This window comes from Nasonia vitripennis (assembly GCF_009193385.2).
Source record: "Nasonia vitripennis strain AsymCx chromosome 3 unlocalized genomic scaffold, Nvit_psr_1.1 chr3_random0009, whole genome shotgun sequence".
In the NCBI taxonomy this organism is placed as follows: Eukaryota; Metazoa; Arthropoda; class Insecta; order Hymenoptera; family Pteromalidae; genus Nasonia; species Nasonia vitripennis.
In genome coordinates this window covers 667254-683170 of record NW_022279629.1, presented here as the reverse complement: position 1 = coordinate 683170, position 15917 = coordinate 667254, and the positions used below count along the sequence as shown (strand labels likewise).

At 38.5% G+C, this 15917-nt stretch overlaps 1 protein-coding gene across 8 annotated transcripts in view; it reads right to left on the bottom strand.

The window, feature by feature from the left end:
* The window catches only part of LOC100117878 (putative fatty acyl-CoA reductase CG5065), a 267482-nt gene that overhangs the window by 154029 nt on the left and 97536 nt on the right, over nt 1-15917 (bottom strand). For all 8 annotated transcript variants that reach the window (XM_031927035.2, XM_032601844.1, XM_032601843.1 and 5 more), the window contains one exon: nt 12466-12662. In XM_031927035.2, the coding sequence (XP_031782895.1) occupies nt 12466-12662 (197 nt within the window). The remainder of the gene's footprint in view (nt 1-12465; nt 12663-15917) is intronic.

Sequence of the window (15917 nt, the reverse complement as noted above, 5' to 3'; positions counted from 1 at the left end):
GACGTTAAATTACGTCATTAGATAACGTCATTTGAAGCTACAAATTGGAACCTTTTATGACGTCATTATTTTCAACAGGGTACGAGAGATATTGATATTCCCGTAATAAAAATCCTAGTACCCTCGTAGGAAATTGAGGCTAATATGGCCACGATATGTCAAATTTTATGCCCAGTATATCTAGATTATGTGGCATATCGTGGACATATGTCCCTGTTAACAGGCGGCAGTAAGTGGGCATAATATGCCATAAAATTATAGCAAACATTTTATACATGGCAACCTAACCTTGCACATATTTATGCATATGTACATACAAACATGACCACACTCAACGCTCACACTGAAATGTATACTTTTTATGTGGGTTTAGATATTAGAAACATTAGGTAAAACTTGTGTGTTCAAGATTATTAACGATATCAATATCCCAACTCAGTGTTCGAATCAGTCGCAGGCACTACCTATCATTATGTTTTAGGTATTTCAATAAGTTCGCTCAAAAAGACATGAAATCTCTAAAACAAAAACTAAACTAAAGTATAAAGGTTAGGCGCGTTTGATGTTTTGCGTATCATCATGCATGTCAATAATTTTGTTTACAGTGAAATTACAGATTAAAAAACAACTGAGATCAATTATAAAAAGTCAAGTTTACAATCATATTATTCTATTTATAATACGGAAAACAAAAAATCATTATGCTTAATTAAGGTCTGAGTCGAATGTTTGGTAATTTAAACTTAAGTAATATATTAATCAATTACAAATAACTCAAAAGATATTCACTACGTAACTTGCCATTGCCCACACATTTTGTTCATGATTGTAAACTTGTCTTTTTATAATTGATCTCAGTTGTTTTTTAATCTGTAATTTCACTGTAAACAAAATTATTGACATGCATGATGATACGCAAAACATCAAACGCGCCTAACCTTTTTACTTTTGTTAAGTTTTCTTTTTTTTAGTAAAACTTTACACTAACCTTTGTTAGGTCTTAATAGAATAGAAAAATGATATTTTTATTTAATTTTTAAGTATGAAAGATGGTAAAGAGCCCCTCCTCGCTCTTCACCTGTGAGGTACTTCCTGTTTAAAACCACATTTTTACCTCTCCACGAATCTTTCATACTTATGCTTTATTAAATCACTTGTGCATTAAAGAATCTTGCATCTTTTTCTGTTAAAGCCACCACTGTCTCAGTGCTATTACATTTTGGTATGCACGATAGTTGAGAACTGCATGCAACGTGGTGAGTGCAAGAAAGATCTCCGATTGGTAATTTCTTAAGCGAAGAGCACATCCAGTCTTCTAAGTTGTAGATGATTGTAGTTGGAAGAATATCTCGTAGACATTGTGTTTTCTCTGTTAAGGACTCCTAGAAGGCGGAAGTACATAATGCGGCCTGACTTCCAGAGTATCCCGTGATAGTTTAGCTCAAGCCAACGGTTCTTGTTCTGATAATTTGGCGGCAGCTGCTCCCAAGGATGCGGAGGCTTGAAGAGCATTACCGTAGGCAGACAGTCATCCTGGATATGTACCAGGGCCACCTTCTTGAAGACAAACTGGTTGTTCGGCATATTGAATCCCTGCACGTCTACAATGTACTTCATCTTGGAGCAACTCAGTCGATGGAGAACTAAATAATGATCCTAAAGAGTTGTTGTGCTCCTTATACACCCACGTGGCTCTGAATGAAATTCAGAACTTTGCGAATTTCCCCTTCTACAAACGTTACAGCTAATAAAATTTAATTACCTCTTCTACAGTGTCTACCCCCACTCCTCTTCGAATCTTAATAAAAGACGAGGTTTTCTTGTGAGAAAATCATTTAGTCTGAGAACTTGAACCTCTCTTGAGTTCAAGACTTCTCTCTCTCTCTCTCTCTCTCTCTCTCTCTCTCTCTCTCTCTCTCTCTCTCTCTCCTGAGTATAATCATCATGGCGCAGTACTTCAAGGAAATATACCTTTACCTGTGGAAGTGCTATCTAAGCGTATTAGCTGGTGACGCTACCCCTGAGGACATAAGAAAATGGTTGGATCTTGGTGATGCGGTCATAGCTAATGCAAGTTATTTTGCATATTCTGCAACGTTGACAGTAGCAGATAGACAAAAACTGCAAACTGCTATTGCTCTTATAAAAAGTGCTGTGCTTTTGATACGTGAGCATGAACTCAACGCTAAAGTTATTGAAGCAGGTTTTGCTGTAGTGAACAATCAAGCGAACGTTCCATCCGTGAAATGGGATGACGTTGACAGTGCTTCTGAGAACTGAATAAAAACGGGCGTGATCACGAATCGCAGGCACCTCAAGATATCCAAGATTTTGAAAGACGGGGCGTCAGCAGTAAGTTTTGCAAGTGAACAAAACTCTCGAAAAAGAACATAATATTAAAGTGAACATGCTGCTGGCTGTTAAATACGTGAATGTGAAAAGTGGTGAAGAGGTATCGGACATCAAGTACTTTAACACAAAGACAGTGTCGATACACTTAAGTACGGACTTAAACGACTGGTTCATGGCAAATGTTGTACAGCGTATCGATGCGGACTCGGAAGAATTTTAGGAGCAAGAATTGGGCTGGACTCTACAAACGGTGCTGAATTTAGTTGTGAAAATCAACAAATACAATCCGTTGCGAAGTAGCTCCTACATCGATTTGCCGCCTATTATCAAGAACAAAAAAGCATGCATAAACGCGATATATAATAACGATAATCTGTGCTTTAAATGGGTAATCTTGTCGGCTCTGCATTCTGTTGAAACCAATCCTCATCGAGTATCGTCTTATACGCAGCACGTTAATAAGTATATTTTTGATGGGACTGAATTTCCCGTAGACCCAAGAAACGTTTTCAAGTTTGAGAGGTAAATGAAATTTAAGTAAACGTTTACTTCTTGAAGAAGAAGGGCGAGGAATATACCCTATTACCTCGACACTTGACGGCTGAAAAAAGAGACAAGCATGTCAACTTGCTTCTCGTTGAAAGCTTTTACAATGATGAAGAAAAAGAAGAAGATTTAGATTTTTAGATTTATTAGATTTATTTGACGTACAATATGTTGTACGATAAATTGTATACAGCAGCAATAGTAGTACAGCAAAAATGTGTATTGTGATAGTATGATAATGTGAAGATGGGTCAAGCGAGAGTGTGTGAGTGTGTGCGTTTGCGTGAATGTGTACAAGCGTGTGTGTGTGTGCGTTTGAGTGAATGTGTACAAGCGATTCAAGTGTTTGTGTTTTCAAGCTCAAGAAAGTGCTCTTTAGCTAGTCTCTTGAAACCTGAGACAGATGTAGTGTTACGAATGTGAGATGGTAGGTTGTTCCATAGGTATGAGGCGCTGATATGAAACGAGTTCCTCAGCGTCTCCGTCGCGAATGTCGGAATATCCAGAGGTATCACCTCCCCCCTAACAGGCCGAAGTGTCACGCGGAAGTCAAAGTATGCCAGTACGTATGATGGTACGGCTGTGTTAAACATTTTTCTTAGGAAACAAACAGTGAAATACTTCCTGCGTCCGGCAGTGGTTAGCCACTGCAACTCCCGCCTGTATGGGGAGATGTGCTCATCTCTTCTTACACCATAGATGTACCGAATTCCTGTATTCACGAGCCTCTGAAGTTTTTAGGTCGAGTTCCTGCGTCAGGTCACAGTATACGAGGGAACAATAGTCTATAAGAGGAAACAGGAGGGCCTGCACTAAGTGCTTGCGCAACCTGAGATTGGTGCTTTTCCTGAAAAAGTAAAGCCTGTACATTAGTGTGTGAGCACGCTTACACACTTGTGTAATATGCTCCCTCCATGTAAGCTTAGAGTCGAGCACCAATCCCAGATTACGCACGGAAGATTCAAAGCTGACCTGGGCAACCCCTATGTTAATGAAAGTGTTAGCTGTTGAGGGTAATGCGTTTATGTAGCTGTTTTAGTTTGTAAATGTAGTTAGTTTTAGCAACATTAAGTTTTAGCTTATTCTGTGCAGCCCAACCAGTAATCCTCTCAGCATTGGCACTCATCTTGTTTGATAAAGAATCGAGCTCTTCGAGGTGGCATTGACTGTAAATTTGCAAGTTATCCGCGTAGATGAGATGGAAAACATCGGTATCAAGGCAGAAACCGATGTCATTGATGTACAATGCAAACAGCAGTGGACCCAGAACGGACCCCTGCGGGACGCCGATGTTGAGACGCCGAGGAGAAGAACGTTCGTTATTGTCACCAACGACGGCCTGCTCTCTACCAGAGAGGTAGGAGGCAAACCAGCGGATGACTTGCTTTGAGAAGCCGAAGGTGGATAGCTTTCTCAGGAGCCTGACGTGACACACAGTGTCAAACGCCTTGCTAAAGTCAAAGAGAAGGAGTAGTGTTACTTTCTTATTGTTTATCCAAGCTCTGGCATCATCAGTTAGTTTAATTAGGCCAGATTGAGTGCTGTGACCAGTGCGGAAGCCTGTTTGAAGGTTATCTAGTAATAGCCTTGATTCAAGGTATTCTGAGACTTGCCTGTGCACTAGCCACTCCAGAGCCTTGGAAAGAAAGCAGAGAAGTGAAATCGGACGGTAATCAGTCAGGGCTGTTGGTGAGCTGACTTTGTTGAGTGCGCGCACAAGTGACATTTTCCAGGCAGATGGGAAGCAGGGTTCGCTAAGGGACAGGTTGAAAATATGACTTAGTGAGGGAGCAAGAACCGGCAAAGCTTTTGAGATGACAACCTGTGGGATGCCGTCGCTCCCCCTGGCCTGAGTGTCAAAGTGCGACACCGCAGCCAACACGTCCGATTCCGTTATAGGTTTGAATTCGAAATGTTCCGGGAGGTCAAGACTTTCCAGGGTAACAAGATAATCCTCAACAGCAGGAGCCAGCGGATCATTTGAGATCGCGCTGAAATGCGTGTTGAGTTCATCTGTGGTGAATCTAGATGGTAAGGGGGCCTTGGTGGCAGAAATTCCAAGTTTCTCCAGCTCTTTCCAGATCTCAGCAATATCGGTCAAGGTGGACAGGCGTGAATAGTAATAATTCAGTCTGGCCTCCTCGACTTGTTTGTGAGCATAGTCTCTAGCTAATCTGTAAACGCGTCGATCTGATTCGAGCCTGGAGTCCCTGAAACGCCTGTAAAGTCTATTGCTCTCGGATACAAGGCCACGAAGAGCCGCAGTGTACCACGGGTGACGTTGTCGTCCTGGTGTCACAGTCCGCAATGGAGCGAGGTGGTTGATGGCGTTAGTGAGGTTAGCGTTGAGTAAAGATATGCAGTCGTCAAGTCAAGAAGAGAGAGAGCCTACAAAAGCATACAACTTTTATTATGTATGGATAAAAAATCTCTCTCGACTCTTGTTGAGACAGTTGAATAGACACTGTGGCAAAATACACCTGTGTGATAGATGTCTACATTACTTTCAAACCGAGGAAAAATTGACATCGCATACCGTTGATTGCATGAAACTCAATCAATATAAGGTAGTGCTTCCAAATAAAAGAGATAGTGTACTGCAATTTAAAAACTTTGTACACAAAAATAGAGTGCCATTTGCGTTGTAGCCATACGCTGACTTTGAGTGTCTACTCGAACCAGTCAGCGATCACACGCATATCAATAGCACGAGCCATACAGTGTTGGATTTTTCATCAAATGTAGCTACAACGACTCTTTATCTGTATACAAGAGCTATCGACAGCAGATCGAGGAAAAAAGCCCTGCGAAATGGTTTGTCAGCAATCTCCATGCTCTTGCTCTGGACGTGGAAAATCTGTACAAGAATCCAGTGGCAATGAAAGATTTGACTGATGCGCAAAGACTAGAGTTTACCAGGGCTCGTAAATGCAACATATGCGAGGAGCCTTTTATTCCGAAAGATTCGAGATCACTGTCATCTCACAGGAGAGTAAGTAATCATATTTTCTCTCTGTATGAGAATATTATGTTCATGTATATGGAACTCCATTTTTTTTACAGATATAGAGGTACTGCGCATAACTCGTGCAACCTGAACTATCAGGATTCCAGGACCATTCCAGTGGTATTTCATAATCTCAGCGGATACGATGCGCATCTGTTCATCAAGGAGATTACTACAAGTTTTCCTGGACGCGTGTATCTGCTGCCTCAAACTAAGGAAAGATACATATCTTTTACGAAGTTTGTTGAAGGCACGGATATAACCCTATTGCAAAATCTCACGTGAGATCTTACATAACATCTCACTTGAGATCGCATGCCAAAATCTCATCTGTACTTTTGGTCCGGAAGCTGCTGGATCCTCTTATTTAATAAAAAGTAAGTTTTTTAATATTGGAAGTCGCTTATAAGGAGGTACTCCTACTCAGAAGAGTTCAAAAAACTAGGTTTCGAAGCATTTAAGATGTTTTTTCGATTTTTAAATATTTCTCATCTGAGATTTCACCTTAGATGTCACCTGAGATCTCAGGTGAGATTTTAGATGAGATATTTTTAAAAATCGAAAAAATATCTAAAATGCTTTGAAACCTATTTTTTTGAACTTATTCAAAAATGAGTTTTTTAATATTGGTAGTCGCCTATAAGGAGGAGCCTCCCCCCAAATAAGAGGATCCGGCAGCTTCCGGACCAAAATAACAGATGAAATTTTGGCATGAGATCTCAGGTGAGATCTCAGGTGAGATCTTGCCGACGATATTTGGAGAGGGGGATCTCCTCCATGGGGAGACCCATGGAGGCAGGAGCTTAAACTGTATCCTGAACAGCACAGTAAAGGACCTGCTGAAAGATCACCGCCAACGAAAAAGAGAAAGAGCAACGACGACGACGATCTTCGCACTTAAGAGAGAGAGAGAGAGAGGGAGAGAGAGAGAGAGAGAGAGAGAGAAACTATTCAAAGGTAAGTAGCATAAAATGCATACTTATAATATATTTGATAATTATTATTATGACTAATCGACTTTTACGTTTCAGATGTTTATGGAAAATCTCAACCGCATCGCTAAGAGAGGATTCCTGCCGACAAAGAAGCTGTTCGAGTTGGAGAGAGACCAAATATATATGGTCACGGTCTTGAAGGAAGACCAAGAATCAAGTCGGGCCCAAGATCGTGGCAGAGTTGAACAGAGAGTTCGACATATTTCTCCCGAAGAAGGTCTCCAACACCTTCCTGACCAACGACAGCTTCTTCGAGAATATGCAGGATGCAGCCAACAAGCTCTAACTCTTCATGACGTACCGTGTCGGGTACATTGTCGAGTTTTCCAGCAAATAGTGCGTGTTTGAACTCTGTGTGTGTAAATCTAGTCTAAACTAGTTTGAAACTAGTATAAGCTAGTATAAGCTTGTCTGAACTAGTATAAACTAGTATAAACTACAGTTTTTAGTGTTGAGTTTAAAATAGTTTTAGTTTTTGTAAAACGTCAAGTGCTCCGACACACACAATCAGTGCTTCAAAATGTCTGATTGTAAGAAAAAGTGTGAGCGTGTGTGTGCTTGCTTATGCATGTGCGTATTTGTGTATGTATGCGTGTTTCTGATCATATACAATAAGATAGTAATAAGTATGTACCTAGGTGCTCGCGACAATTGTAAATAAGTAAATAAATTATTTTCTTCACTTGAAAGAATTAATTTTATTATTTAAAAAACAGTTATAATATTATACATTATTAGCTTTATTAATCCAGCTATTATGAGTGCTGTCGAAACCCAGTAATTTTACAAATACTTGCTTTCCTTTTCTCTTCAAGACTTTTTCAACTAGATATACATCAGCATATTTAGCTTTTAATATTTCTTGCTCGTAGAAGCATCCAGACATAGGCTGATCTTGATAGTCCTTTAGATGATACATTGTTGGTTCAATATTTCTTGCTCGTAGAAGCATCCAGAGATAGGCTGATCTTGATAGTCCTTTAGATGATACGTTGTTGGTTTAGTAGCAGATACTGTAGTGATTGTAAAAATCTCAATTGACCAGTTTGGCGTGTACCATTTTTAGGCACGACCACGACACAGATGTGCCTTATTCAAATACTTGTTTGGCATTGCTCACTCGTACCTTGTCACCGACTTTAAACTTTGGCTTTTCTTCTTCACAGGTTTTTTGTCAGCAAAGCGTTATAACACATCAGCTTCCTTAGCACTTGATACATCTTTAGGCTTCATACCAATAGTCCGATGTTTGCTTCCATTCTAAGTTGCTAATAAACCAGGTAAAATGTCCAGACATTCGTAATTGCCGCGTAAACAAAATTTTTCCACATTGCTGATTTTAGGGTGCGGTTGAAACTCTTTCCACGCGTTCTACCCGTACCGTCCAAAGTAGGTGGTTTCTTGCCATTACTCATACCTATTTTCGCTGGATTGAACGCTGCTGGCGCACTGGCAGGAGGAGCTGCAGCTATCGCAAAAGCGGTTAACAACTCTGAAGCAGCTAAGTTACAGTTGGAAGAAAATTCGAGACATAATAAAAAGATGGAGAAGTTGACTATTGGTCAAGGACTTTATCTTAAACCTCACAAAACATGAATGGGTCTTCGCATAGCGCATGGCAAAACATTGATTAAAAAAAAAAAAACGTCGCTCGAACTAAGATTACCAAAGAGACCGCTCACTGACACCGACCTCGTGAAGTGTGCCAAAATTTTGAAAATACCTCATTTTTGTGGTGTATTTATGAGAAACGATTTGCCTGCTAGTGGTCTGCGTTACAACAAATCAGCTGTTGAAAACTTGGATGATGCTAGTGGGCCTGGAACACACTGGGTGGCATATCGGAAACGAGGAAAATCTGTCGTTTATTTCGATAGTTTTGGCAATCTTCAGCCGCCTACACACTTAGACTTACACAAGTACAACCCTGACAGATATCAAGACTATAATACATTCAACTGCAGTCATCTTTGCCATAAATTTTTGAGCAACAAGCTCAATACTCCTATATAAAGATGCAAAAAGTTTGAATTGACTCATTCTTAATTCAACAGTCATGGAGAATTCATTTACTCTGACTCTTTCTGGTAGTTCATCCGTATGGTCAAAGCTTAGTATTTTTCGCCCACTGAATTATCACCACATAAACAATACGTTCTCGGATTAGTTGAACTTTTAACTTTTAATTCGATACCCAACATCGATAAAGAAAATAATAAATTTTACGTTGGCGAGAAGGAAATCGTCTTACCTAGTGGCAGTTACGAGATTCATGATATCGACAGTCATCTTCGTGAAATTTTGACTAAAAAGATTTCGATCAGCATAAAATCTAACAACAATACTCTTCGCAGTATTATAAAGTGCAATCACAAGATTGATTTTCGACCGCAGGACTCGATTGGTACATTACTCGGTTTCACTTAACGCGTTCTGCAGAAAACTTAAAGCATTCTTTTGACTTGTTAGTCGCTATTCTTACAGTGAATGCTCTGCGAATCGAGTGCAACATTACTAGCGGTACCTACATAAACGGACAATTAGCGCATACCATTCATGAATTTTTTCCCACTGTGCCGCCAGGATATAAGATCATCGAAGTCCCGTCGCAAGTCATTTACCTTCTAATCACCGTCAAGAGAATAGATCACTTACAAATACGCATAGTCGATCAAGACGGACATCGGTAGAGACTATATAAGTAAACCGACGTGTCATTCAGTTATCAGTCGTCGGCGAAACGCCGAAGCGCTAACACAACAGACCATAAAGTTCCTAAAAAGCCTAAATTTGCGAGTCATCGCTCGTGGTGGAAAATAACTTGCATACTATTCTGCCGTTTGACAAAAAATGGACGAGATTCTAAGCATGCAGTCACCAGTAAGCTTTGATGAGTCGTTAGCACATTATGAGCTGCACGCTCATTAACCCTACACGGTCTCATTTTACAACAACAGCGACAAAATTCGCATCGCTATTCAAAATCATCCGCTGTACGTTTGCGGTAAATTAACTAAACCAAATGGCACTGCTCTAGCACGTACTGAGCTGGTAAACAATGCTATCTGTCACATGTTCGAAAAGATCAGATATTAAATTAATGCTGTAGAAATCGACAAGTGTAGAAATGTTGGTTTGACCACAGTCATGAAAGGCTGGATTTCACACAATCCCAGTCAAAGTTTAATAATGGAAAATACAGGCTTGTTAGACATTTCAGAGACTAAATCACTGACCAATGCCTCCGGCTACTTCGACGTAAACATACCGCTGAGTATGATATTTGGGTTTGCCGAAGATTACAGAAAGATCGTAGTCAACGTGAAACACGAGCTTGTACGGACTAGATCGCGAAATGATATGAATGCAATTATTCAGACGCTGACTCTTGCAGAAGGTGTCGCTACCTTCGAGGAATATAAATTAGAATTGACAAAAATTGAATTGCTCAGGCTGTACATTGTAGCATCCAACACTAATAAAATTAGACTTCTAAATTACATAGAAAAGAATCGACCTATTAGTATAAGTTTTCGCAGTTGGGAGTTATACAAGTACCCGGTTCTTCCAACCTCGACTAAAAATGTGTGGACTGTCAAGAATTCTAATCAGTTGGAAAAACCACGCTTTGTAATCTTAGGATTTCAAACAAATCGTAAGAATAAGCAATCTGAAAATGCCAATCAATTCGACCGTTGCGATATAAGCAACGTGAAGCTTTTCCTAAACTTGCAATACTATCCATACGGCATCTTGATTTTAGATATCAACAGTTATCAATACGCTATATTGTATGATATGTTCGCGAATTTCCAGAATCTCTATTACGACAAATTTTCAGAGCCTGTCGTAAATAAGAACGATTTTATTTCGCGCTTACCACTCATAGTAATCGACTGCTCGAAGCAGAACGAGTCCCTGAAAAGTGCTCCAGTCAATGTTCGTCTTAAATTTGAATCTCGAAACAACTTTCCAGCTAGAACTTTAGCTTACTGCTTGATCTTACACGATCGCATCGTTCAGTATAATCGTAAGTACGCAGTGGACATGCAGGGCTTCAAAAAACCCGGAAAAGACTTCGTCTTGAAGGAGCTGGCCATACTGCCCCTCTAGGAAGACGCTAAACCTGTTGTACTTTTATTCGATGAACCATTTCCTTGGTACAAGTTATCTCAGGAGTACAAGCGTGAAAATTTATGGCTTGAACTTTATTATCACGGATTGAGCTGGGACTGGGAAGCCACCTGTGCACGACAGAACGTCAGACTCATAAGACGTTACTACTTCGATAACGTGTTCATGGAGTGAGATGACATCTCGTCCGATGAAGCATAAATACTCGCGCAATCGCTCATTCGAGTCATTTCATCAAAATGAGTTCAAACCGAGACATCTCCGGCTACACGATGCTCCCAAATGACGACGATAAAACGAAAAAAGATTCCTCGTCATCCTCCTCCTCCTCCTCCTCTAAATAGAAAGAGTATTCGCAAAAGCATTCTACAAATACGATTCTCTGCCTAAACAAAATAGCTACAAAAGATTCAAGTAGCATGCTAAGAGGTCACAATGGGTGAGTCGCTAAGGCGACGGACTCGAGATCGAAAAATCCCGAGTTAAAATTCGCGTGACTTCGATTTTTTTGTAATTAAAACAATTCAAATTAAAAAAAAATCACAGCGATGTAAATTAATAATTTATATTTAGTAGTAGTAGTAGTAGTAGATAAGCTTATAATTGTGATCTAAACCTAATCTTACATGAACTCGTAAGTTGGTAGGAGGGTTGGCTGGTAACTCAAAGGTTCCCGGCTCAATTATCCGCAAAACCAAAATTTTTTTCTTTCTCTGCAGCACAGCAAGAACGAAAAAAAATTACCTTCCAAGAACTCGTAACGGAAAAGTTGGTAAGTTTACCGACTACTAATCAAAAGGTTTTCGGTTCGAATCTCTGCAAAACAAAAAATTTTTTCTTTCTTTGCTGTGAAGCGGGAACAAAAAAAAAATAATTTTGTGAATAGTACGCATGTGAATTAAAACGCATGCAGCGCACGGGTGAATCAGAACGCATGCAGCGCACCGGTGAATTAGAACGCATGTGAACTAGTATCACCCTGCCCCAGTTTCACCCTGTTCCAGTATCACCCTGTTCCAGTATCACCCTGCCCCAGTATCACCCTAAATTAGTATCACCCTGCCCCAGTATCACCCTAAATTAGTATCACCCTGCCCCAGTGTTACCCTAGTTTATCCACTTTGATTATTGCCTTTTTACTCCAGTTATTGCGTCACGTAGAAAAACGCCTTTTTTCAGTTTTTGATGTTTTTCTCGGGTAGCGCGATAATTATAAAGATTTAATTAAAATCTTCAAAATCAGATACTCATACATACGTGTCAACAACAAATCAAATAAAATATAGGTTAAATCAGTGAGACGCAAATAGTTTAAAAAGAAATTTCAAATTATATCGGGTCGCGGTGCTCCTGACGATACAGTGTATAAAACTTATTCCTGCCATCCAGGCTCCTCTTGATAAATTACATGAATATATATCCAATACTTACTTTGATGTGATTAATTTCAGTGACTTTTCATCCAACCAGTTTACAAGTTTAATAACGTCATGCGGATTATAAGGACTTTCATAAACGTGTTCACAAAGTTCTTCTTGATCAACATGACAAAATGCTGTACTAAGATGTATGAAAGCGACTAAATTTCTTAGTGTCTTTGCCATATCCAGAACAGTTTTCGTACCAACCTAAACATATACATAAATTAATATTATTGTATGATACATCTGTGTTGTTAGATCGTATTTGTATCAACTTATCAAGAGGCGGAGCAGTACCCTAATAATAAGTGTTAGTCAAGGAAATAAATAACTAAAAGCGACTTAACCATAGATTTTTTAAGAAAAAAGATAAACCTTAATGCGTTTTTTTTTTCATTTGATTCATCAGAGCGTCTATAAACTTTGTGAACTAAATTACTCAATTAGTTTTTTGAGAATGCATTTTTGTATAAAAGTTATACATTTTAGAAGTGCATTTTAAAGAGACAATAACATTAAGAAATATTATGTTACTCCAAATGAACAACCAAGTATGTAATGTTTGTCGAAAATTGTTAGCCAATGCTTGTGCATCATCTCAAGAAACGAAATCTGATGGTATATGACTAATATTAATTATAATCTATAAATTAATCATCACGAACAATACCTCACTTTTAGTAATTAATTTTGTTTATCATACAAACAGCAAAAACATCAACTAAAGTTTACTCTCAACATGTTTTAAGCGATGTTTCAGATTTTATAACAAATGAAATAGATGCTGTAGAAGTTCTTGTAAATAAGCTTTAGCAGTTCAAAGATTTATCAGAAATTATGCAAAAAATGTTGTATGATGTAAATAGAACAAAACAGGAAAAACTACATATCCTCACATTATTACCATTCAATTGGACTGTTAAGGAAATCCAAGACTATTTTGAAGTATCGAGTTACATAATAACCTTAGCAAAAAAATGACTAAAAGAGAAAGGACCGATGTCTTCATTGTACGCAAGAAGAGGTATGCATATTAATATAACATGTTTTAACTTTATTTTAAAAGAATACTATCAGTATTTAAGGTCGTACCATCTCTACGCTCCTAATCAACCTAAGTCCACTTTTTATTTCTTGTCTATTCACAAAATTTACTTCACTTACGAAGCTGCATAATTTAACATACACTAAATAATGATTATGCATTTATATCAAATGATTCTATTCGTCCTAATTACTAGTAAAACTTCCATACAGCAGCTCATTTGACAGCAGCTCATAGAATTCTTTCTACTACTTATAGCTACCTAATCGATTTTTAAAAATGATAAACATTCTTTAAATGTTTATCTTTAACTACAAAAATTCTCAACAAAAACTGAACCGTAGTATTTCTACAATATAAGTTTAAGTGTCACTAGAAATGCAATTCCCGCATAAGACTACATACTAAATAAGTAACATTTAAAATGTTTATAATACTTTTTCTCAAGAACCCCGGCCTTACAAAAACTTTCATAGAAAAAAAGTTACATGATAGTTATGTTAAAATTAATCAAAAATTAATAAAAAATCAGTAATATACTTATAAAACTTTTTCTATGAAATTTAAACCAAATCCCCTCATTCATACCATAACTAATGTACTTTTAAACAATATCCTAGAGTTTGAGCTCATTTGGGCCATTCGTTCCTTTGGAATCTTACGGTAAGTGAATTATGGACTCCCTACTATACGTAGGTATTATAGAGGTATATAGAAGGTCTAAAACCATCAAAATAAAGGTAATTATGTCTAAGAATAGTAAAAGAAATTTGGTTTATTTATATAAATATTTATACATTTTTAATGAAAAATTTTGATTTTAATTTCAAAGGTGGTGTGCCCCCTTAATCTAAATATTAAAATAAAGCAATTTTTACGCTTTTAACCGTACAACCTTTAAAATCGAGTTACGATAGTGGATAATACATTATGCAACAAAGGAGTAAAGTCGTTGATTATTTCCGCGGTGATAGTTTACTGCCGGAGTGAAGCGATACACATATATATATATATATATATATATATATATATATATATATATATATATATATATATATATATATATATATATAGTAACGGGGATATATATGTATATATAGTAACGGGGCTTGATTTCTGGGGAAAACTCGGTAATACTCGACCGGATCACAATCCCTCGGTGCGACGAAGAACTCTCTCAACGCCTGTGATTAACCCGCGTTGTAACGCAGCTCGATGCGAGAGCTGCTTCGCGAACGTTGTGTTCGCACGTGTGCTATTTCTCCGTACTCTTCTATGCAGAGCTGGCTTCGCAGATTCGCGTTACAACAGCTTGTTGCAACGCCCGCGGAGGCGGCGGTATTTGTGTTGAGGACGTATGGAACGGGAGAGAAAAACTCTGGAAGATGAAGCTAGTCCCGATTAAAATAAAACAACAAAATAATATATTGTGCGGCCAATATAGTCTCTATACAAATGTGCGCCGAGTCATATCAATGTCGATTCGGCGTGGAGGGTATCTCGCGAAGCGTACGCGCGCGAACGAGAAGGTCGCTACTCGGTGCCGCTGCACTAAGTCGCAAAGCTGTAGCCGCTGCTACTGACGCGATACAGATAAAAGGGTTCAGCCCTACTTACTCGCAGTCGCCAATCTCGATAGGTGCACACCACACACTCACACACACTCTGCGCCGGTAGTGTTGCTGGCTCACTCGCCGGAGCCGACGTCCTTTCGTTCGGACGCTGATCGATAGGCTGGGTCGACTACACACACTCTCACTCTCTTGCACGCTATCGGTCGTCGCTCGATTTAGTCAGTATCAGATACGAGAGCTGACGCGTTCTTAACTATGGCCGGAAGCTATCTGTCTGTCCGATGGACCGCGATTTATACGCAAGGCCCCGAATCTTGCTTTGCGCTTGCGCAACGTCGCGTTTCAACGATGCGAGAATCTACCCGATTTCGCCCCTCGTTACAATAATAAAATATAATATAATATAATAATATAAAGTTATATATAATAAAATATAATATAATATAATAATATAAAGGTACTTGAAAACTTATAAAGAAATATACATAATTTTAAATAAGCTTAAACATATTCAACAAAGAAACAGAAAGTAACAGTAATTAACAGTTTAATCTAATCCAATTTTTCATTAGAGATTAAATCCTGACCGTTTACTTATATCTATTATTTTAAGATCAACTAGCAAAGTCCAGCGCACTACGCGCGCTCAGTTTTGTTGCCCAGTTCGTTACTTGACCTCTAAAACTTTACTTAAAATTTTCCAATCTTTTCTTAAAAAAGTGATACGGGAAAAGTAAAGCCGATGAAAATGCTAAATTCAAATTTCTGATTTAGAATCCCTAGTGGAAATAAAAAATGTAATAAAGTGTAATAAAATATAAGAAAATGTAACAAATCGTACCA